The sequence below is a fragment of the Pyxicephalus adspersus genome, chromosome 6 (assembly GCF_032062135.1).
Source record: "Pyxicephalus adspersus chromosome 6, UCB_Pads_2.0, whole genome shotgun sequence".
Lineage (NCBI taxonomy): Eukaryota > Metazoa > Chordata > Amphibia > Anura > Pyxicephalidae > Pyxicephalus > Pyxicephalus adspersus.
In genome coordinates this window covers 91,308,420-91,317,015 of record NC_092863.1, presented here as the reverse complement: position 1 = coordinate 91,317,015, position 8,596 = coordinate 91,308,420, and the positions used below count along the sequence as shown (strand labels likewise).

At 39.2% G+C, this 8,596-nt stretch overlaps 1 protein-coding gene across 1 annotated transcript in view; it reads right to left on the bottom strand.

Annotated features, from left to right (window-relative positions):
* Nucleotides 1-2,741, bottom strand: part of TTC23L (tetratricopeptide repeat domain 23 like) — a 19,421-nt gene extending 16,680 nt beyond the window's left edge. The window contains exons 1-2 of the mRNA XM_072416577.1: nt 2,658-2,741; nt 468-554 (exon numbers count right to left, since the gene is read on the bottom strand). Of these exons, the coding sequence (XP_072272678.1) occupies nt 468-532 (65 nt within the window). The 5' untranslated portion in view covers nt 533-554; nt 2,658-2,741. The remainder of the gene's footprint in view (nt 1-467; nt 555-2,657) is intronic.
* Between the last annotated feature and the right edge of the window lie 5,855 nt (nt 2,742-8,596).

Genomic DNA, 8,596 nt, shown 5'->3' with positions numbered 1-8,596 from the left:
ATATATATCATTAGATGTAGACAGCCCTCCAAAATATTGAGTACAGGAGCACAAAGCCAGCTCCATAAAGGTTTGAGGGTTTGAAGTACGGGAACTCCTTTGGCCTGGACAGAACCTCGAGCTGAACCTACTGAACAATTTGGCTCATAAACCAGTTCTTCTCATCCATCATTAGTACTGGACCTCACAAATGCTGTTTTTGCCAAAAGAGAACAATTTCTTACAGACACATTCCAAAGTCTTATCAGAAGAATAGCTCAAAATAGCAGACAACTTTATATATTTTAATAGAATATTTAACAGACAGATAGAAGTGATGGTCAGGTGAACACAAAGCTTTGGCTATACGGAGTATATTTCAAGGTTTTAAAAATTTATTATCATATTTCCAAAATGTTTAAATCCCAAATTGTTGGAATTTAATAGGGAATTTGACCCAGAGGTTACAGAGCAATGATCATACTTACGTGCACTGGGATCCAGGATCTAGGTATGTGGAGTCAGTGGGGATATGGATGGGGATAGGCAGCATTGCTCTTGCACAGCTCTACCACCTGTAGGAAAAAAATGATTGTCTGCTTTGTAAAATTATTTCTATTTTTGCACAATTTAATTTTTGCAGTGGGAATAATGGGAGACCTATAGGGTTAGTAATAAAAAAATTCTGCTTGTTCTGTGGGTGAACACAAAACCCTTACTCACCATGCAGCTTGGTCCATTGAATGCTACCCCATCCGCTAGATTAGGAGAGCAGATTGGAGCGGTGAGGAAAGAGTGGGGCATTATGGGTGTACATTTTACAAAAATATTAAGTTAGGTTTGGAGCCTGTGGCTTGAACCCAGCATTCATAGAAATGCAAAACCTCCTCCAATGTAGTTAGAAAATATTGAAAAGTCACAAACTGATGTCACACAAATGTAATATCAGAAGCTCAAAGCCCATTCATGTAGGCCTATGTAGTGTGCATCATAAGGGAAACTATAGCAGTGTGGGGTATGATAGGGGCACATTGTAGAGAGCAAAATAGGGCACCATGGAGGCACATTGCAGAGGTTAGAATAGGGCATTATGGGGGCATATTGTGGAGGGCAAATTAGGGCATCATGAGCGAATATTGCAAAGGATAGAACAGGACATCAAAGGAGCAATATAAATAGGACAGATGAAGGCATCATGGGGGCAGATTACGGATAACAGAATGGGCTGTTATGGAGGCACTATATTAAATAAAGAATTAAAATATGACATTGCAGAAATCAGAGTGATATGATGGGGTAGAATAATAATCCCAGGAAGTGTACGTATAAACCACTGGTGGTTTGTGAGGAAATTTTGGTGGTCCACAGAAAAATTAGGACATAATTTGCATTTTTATGTTTTATTAATAATAAAACAAAAATAGTATTTTAAGAAATTCTTTCTGAATGACAATTTTCGCCTTTATATTGCACTTTATTCCCGAATTGTACTAGAGACAGAAGAACAAGGGAGGCGCAGCGTGACGTCAGTGTAGTGTTAAGTTGTATGAGGGAACCCTTGCCGTGCCGTACGCTTCAGTATTGTTTCCACCATTACAACAGTCACCCCACTCTGCCAATACCGATTCTTATTCCATTGTTTTATTTATTTCTCAGATGCTCTTTAAGGTAAGTTACCTTAACTGTGTATTTCCGTTACCTGTTACATTTAATGGCATCAATTAGTTTGACTTTGATAACTATAATTTCTTGTTTGGTCTTAGATTGGAATGAAATAAACCCATACTGAGTGAGAAAAAGCAAACTAATATTTTGCATTTCTTTAGTAATACCAAAGATAATACAACTAATAATAATAGGAACAATACTTCAATACTTCACTTATCCGTGAGCTGATCAATGAATCAGAACCTCCGCAGTCCTCATCAGGAACCATTAGGAACATCATTATTTTACAAATGTATTTATCTTTATAAATAAAAAATCATATTAATGGTCCGCAGGATTTTAAATGATGAATTTAGTGGTCCATGAGGTCCGAAAGCTTGGCGACCTCTGGTCCAGTATACCATGAGCACAGTAATGAATGTGTATGCCCCTGGCATATAACATATAACCCCCCCAGCAGTCTCGGCATTAGATTGAACCATATTTAATGACTCGGTAATCCTGATTTACTAATACATATTTACTTTTAAAGTAAATGTTCATTTATGTTGGTAATTAGCATGAATTAATGTGAAATATGTAATAAAGTGCAAGAAAAATGTTTATAAGGAAATTACATAAACAAGATCTGAGCTCTCCCCGATCCTATAGGTCAGATATATGACCTGTGTATATAATATAATAGATTGTAAGCTCTTCTGGGCAGGGTCCTCTCCTCCTGTATCACTGTCTGTATCTGTCTGTCATTTGCAACCCCTATTTATTGTACTGCGCTGCGTAATATGTTGGAGCTATATAAACGCTGTTTATTATTATTATTAATAATAATAACAATAATAATAATAATAATAATAATATTAATAATAATATTAATAATGCACAGAGAAGTGATTTCTGCCCATGTAGCCTAATAAACACTATCAGGGAAGCCTGAGCTCCTCCAGTCACATGCTGGGACTTGTAGTTCCCCAGACCGCCCCTCAGGGTTATTGTATTGAATTTGTAGTCACCTCCTCAGTCAGCTGACTCTTCTCTGGGCTCCGATTCTCCTGAATTCGCCGATCGTTTCCTGTAAGTTCTGTGTGGCCCGTATAGCGTTTTGTTACCATGGTGATAGGACGCTTCCACCACAGCTGTCATAGCAACCAGGGCAGGGCTCTGGCGCCGCAGTGCATTATGGGAAGGGGAACTTCTCATAACTTGTAACATGAAAAGTCTCTTAGAGGTGTCATGGCGTCTTGCACACATATTCGGCCTGTCCTCTCTGTGTTTTTATGATAAATAATACAATTATATTGAAATAAAAACAATATCTATTGTTCAGTATAGACTGTCATTCACTGTTATGGCTGACAAAATTCTATTTCAATGGAGGGCTCTAATTTTATTCTAATCTAAGGGAGCCTTTCCACAATAATCATGTGCTGTGATTAATAAACACCCCATGTGTATACAATGTCCGTCATATGACAGCCTATTCCACAAGAGTTCATTCATTCCCCCCAGAGGAAGGATATTCTGGCAGCCAAAGCTCATGCTGCGCATGTGTAGCTCAGGTTTTTGCCAGAAACCCAAAGCGATCAGGCAGGAAGGGGGAATTATGGTAGAAGGGACATCGCTCGCTTACCCATTTCTACAATACTAACCTGCCTGATCGTATATCATTATTATTATTATTATTATTATTATTAATAATAATGATAATAATAAACAGGATTTATATAGCGCCAACATATTACACAGTGCTGTACATTAAATAGGGGTTGCAAATGACAGACAGTGACACAGGAAGAGGAGAGGACCCTGCCCAAAAGAGCTTACAATCTAAGGAGAGGAGGAGGGAGTATCACACAGTGGGAGAGGGGATATGGAATGGTGGGAAGTGGTGAGAGTTTTAAGAGACAGAAGAAGACGGGTAGGCAAGTTTGAAAAGTTGGGTTTTGAGCGCTCTTTTAAATGAGCAGAAATTAGGAGCAAGCCGAATAGGATGTGGAAGACCATTCCAGAGAGTTGGGGCAGCTCTAGAAAAGTCTTGGAGCCAATTGTGTGATGAGGTTATGAGTGAGGAAGTCATTAGTAGGTCATTAGGGAAATGCATATACACAGCAGCTATAGTATGGAGGTCTGCTTAGGGCCAGTTTTACACAAAATAGACAAATACCATGTAGGGCTTCCATATGCACAACATTCGAGCTCCCTGCTATTCTGTAAACTGGGCCCTGACTTGGACCTGGATGATGATAATTGATGTTTTTATAGATACCAACCTGTCTGATAGCCTTGGATCCAATTTTTTTTTATTTTTTCCCTTTGAAGGAACCCCTGAAATCGTGTTCTGGTCTTTGGGAACCCTGGTAAAATCCATTTATTGGAAAAGAAAACCTCTTACATTGGTGGCCGGTGGAAAGAAAGCTCTTCTACAGTGGTGGCTAGAATACCTACAGTACCCTATAGACACCTAAAAACATCATTAGTCATGCAGCTGGCTCTACCAAGTGGTGTTGTCCCCAAAATTATGCTAATCTAATGGAGGGTCAATCAGCCACAGTTTAGGGAACCTCAGGAAGAACCCTGGTTGAGAAAAGCTTCCTTAAATACATTATCTCCTATCACCCAGGCACATCATCCCCTCATCTCATAAAAAGCACAATATAAACAACAAAACCCTAAAATATACCAAAATGCAAGAATTTGTGCAAAATGGTACAGGTCCAATTTTTGGAGTGCTGTGGAGTGTTATGCAACCCATGCAGCGCATGGTAATGGGTGGGCATGCATTTGTGTGAACCAGACCTTTTTTATTTTTTTATTAATTTTTATTTCTGAATTTGTGAACATAATCATTACTTCTGTATAACCCATAATCTTAAATTCCAAGACTCAAGCACCATAAATCGAATAAAAACTGACCATTTTAAGACATTATTCTACATTCATAAAATGGAATATTTTAGTGGTTGGATGAAAGCTTTAGCTTTCAAACCAAAAAGAGAGACAACTGAAGAGATAAAAAATATCAGAACAATCTGGTTCTAGAATAGGGTTTATCAGTCCTTGCAAAGCAGAGTCAGATGGGAGCTACTGTATGTTCTATTATAATTATCAGATGTAATACTCTCTTTCTTCACTCGGTGGCGGTATTGAGCTTTGTAAGAAAGTTCATGTAAAATCAGATCTGTAGAACTTGTGCTTGCTCTTTCAATAGGGGAGATTTAGATCTCAGAATCTCAGTAACTAAGCTAAGTAATATATCCCTTGCAAAGAGATAATTCGCTTTGCTAAGTGAACAGCCAATAATGCTTTCATACAACCTCGGTATGTAAACTGTCTGCTACCATTTCTCATTAAACCCTATTGCTAACTTGTCAGCGGCATTTAGAAATATGACAGAGAGGAAGCAAAAACTATATGAATGTAATCCCAAACAGATTACATTATCATTATCACATCTGTTAGTTATAACAATCTAAAGGCTCTTTATCACCTTGCATGATCAACCAAAAAAAATGCTGTTCGCTCCTATGGAGGAGAGCACAGTGGGGTGCTGCTAGCTCATCCTCCCCCTCCTATCTCCATAAAACATAACAGTGCTGTGAGTACAGCACTTATTCATTCATTTTTTACAGGAAACATTCACGATAGATCATTTCCAGCAACAATCCTCTGACATCCATTGGATGTATGTACGAAGCTTTACATTATGGTGTGATCTGTTGATGACACACAATACCGTCCCATGCATTTAGTATTACTCAGCACTGTTTAGCCTCCTGGAGTTTTTTTTTTGCCTCTAACCAGTGATGAGATCAGAAAAGCCTTCCTTATAAATGACTCTCTATTGGTTTCAGCTAGGGGCCCCATGTGCTGCATCTGCTTTATAGCCCCCAGTAGAGCCCTTTCCATTCCTAGCCAGACGTGATCTATCTGTCCTCACTGAGACATAGAACATAAATCGCCAGTTCTCCAATTTCATTCCAATTCCAAACAGATCTGCAGACCATGACTTCTCCAAAGAACGTTTGGGCTAACGTGATTTAACGGCATATCACCAGGATAATCCACGGCAGTGTGCAAAGTCTTAATTGTAAATACCAAGTAAAATCTGGCATCTGCTGCAATGTTTTATATGGTAACTGTATATCCAAAAGTTGTAAGAAAGGCTGGCATATCACAGCTTTGTCATTGTCCATGTTTGGTTGTAATAAAGTAGACCTAATATCAGATATATTGTTAATGTATAAGTATAACATATACAGGTAAGCAGGGAACACCTGATATCATTACTATATCCACAGCTCACAGTATATGGGAAGATGGGAAGATATATATGGTATATGGCAATGGGAAGAATGTCACCCTTACAGATAGCCAAAAAGATCATTGGTGTCAGATAAATTGTCCTTAGAAGAACAAATTGTTCATTGTTCAAGGAACCCCTAGCAACCTCTGGAGGAATCCAAGAATTCCACTGAACCTTGGTTTAGAAACACTGACCTACAAGGTCATTTAACTTCTTGGCTGGACCAGCTCAGAGATGACACATCGTTAGACTTTCGTTGTTAGAAAAGATCTTTCATGATCCTTTCCAACGACAAAAGACTGAACGATGCTTGAATGAGCGGTGTACATACCGAACCATTCTGCTCTGTGGAGAGGGGAGAATGAAGGAGCGGCACCCCACTGTGCTCTCTCCTCTTCACTTGCATTACATTCATTTGCGGATCCGCCAGGACAGATCTATGAATGACGTTGGGCGAGCGCTGTACACACAACAGATTCTCATCTGATACTAGCCCTGAAGCAACAACTAGACGAAAATTATCTGACATGTGTAGCTTTACTACAAGGTTGTAGTCTGGTCCCTGGAGTAAAAAAGACTTTGGGCTCTTTCAATCATTCAGTGTAAAACTGCTGTTTTCCACTTTCGGGTGCACAGCAAACTTTTGGCATACTGCACCACTGGCAACAAGATTTGCACAGCTGAAATCCTAAACAGCAACCATGCGGTGCAACTGCAAGTAAATGGGCCTGATTTATTAAAGCTCTCCAAGGCTGGAGGGGATACACTTTCATCAGTGAAGCTGGGTGATCCAGCAAACCTGGAATGGATCTGGTCCAGGATTCAAAACATTTACCAGCAAACAGCAAATGACCGAGGAAATCCATTCCAGGTTTGCTGGATCACCCAGCTTCACTAATGAAAGTGTATCCCCTCCAGCCTTGGAGAGCTTTAATAAATCAAGCCCAATGGGAGAAGTTGAGACTGTGAACTACTGCTTACCAGAAATGGTCCTAAATGAATGCTGTTTGCCTGAACCACTTACCCTTCCTTACACCTTTCACACTACGCAGTGCTCAGAAGACGTGTTCGTTTCCAGATATGCGCAGAAGGAGCTTTTTTTCGTTTTTTTCCATTTACAGATGGCTACATCACCCAATTTCACGCCTGCACAGTGCGAGAGACTTAGGCAAAAACCGGAAAACAAAGAAAGAAGTTGGGGACAGTTAGTGCCAGGACGAAGGCAAATTACAGAATGGCTCAGAACCCAATCCCGGGAAACTCTGGAGGGATTGAGGGACCTGCAGAAGTAAAGGTGAGTTTTCTTTTTTAGTTTAGTTCCACTTTAACACTTAGACAACCTCAATCTGTATATTGACATTTTCAGATACGTTACTCATGCCAAGAGAATGTTTGATCTATATTGTGTTTTAGCGCCAGGCGTGGCATATGCCCACCTAGACCTAAATCCATGCTGTCACTGCCTAGTGCTGGTCCAAGTTGACTTATACTAAAACTGCTACATTTCATCCATGTATTATTTATGCATAGGGTTCGTTTATGATGTGGCATTTAAATATTCAATTATGTTTTATATTTGTAAGTGTATTCACAGTAGGTAAGCTACTAGAACCGTGGAAATTATTAACTAGTATAGTGACTGGACATGAACAAAAGCCATTCTCGCGAAAATTGCCTCAAACTTCTGATAGGTCTGCAAAATTTCGGCGAACTGATTTTGCGAACCCATCAGAAGTTCCAAGAAATCAGTACAGGAGGATTTTCAGGGCTGTATTTATTATGCAGCATTGGAAATCCTGTGTGCGATCAGATGAGTAAAGCAAATCAAAACCTCTGGTGCTGTTTGGCTAAGGAAAGTAAAATCTTTTTACTTTTATTTTCCTCAGCCAATCAGAAAGCACTAGAGGTTTTTAATGGGGAGACTTGTCCCCATTTAACCTCTAATGCCGGGGATCACACACTGAGCTGATCAATTAACATCCATAGTGGTTCACTTCTTTCCGGTTTTATATGTCTAAAAGCAGTACATTGTTTTTCATGAAAATTTATTTTACAGTATAATATAATAGTATGAGTATAATAAAGTTTAAAACACAAAATCATGTATATATATATATATATAATTTTTTTAAATAAATATTATACTCACACTATTATAATATACTGTAAAATAAATTTTCAATGTACTACTTTTACACATACAAATCCAATGTATTTCACGCAATACAGTTATTTTGTATTGAATGCAATATAAATGGATTTTGAATTTCCTGCCCCGTCCCGCCGACAACACACACATGCACCGTCGTCACCAGGAACTCCCCGGTGACTCATCGTGTGCAGAAGACGCCGGAAGGAAGAAGAAAGCAGGCAGGGATTAAGGCTATGGACGATGCGGGACGCTGGCAGATCAGATAAAGCTGTATTTACTATTACTTCCCATAGGTGTGTGTGACTACCTCGAATTTTCAAATAAAAAATTGGGCTCTCTCTTGCAATTTCCGTACCTGAGAACTTCTGAATTCGCCGTGAGATCGAGTTTTAAAAACTCGCTCGCTCATCCCTAGTGACAAGTCCTAAAAAATCAACCACATGGGAAGTGCATTGATTTACCAATATCATCTCATCAAACACCCTATGTCCAATCAT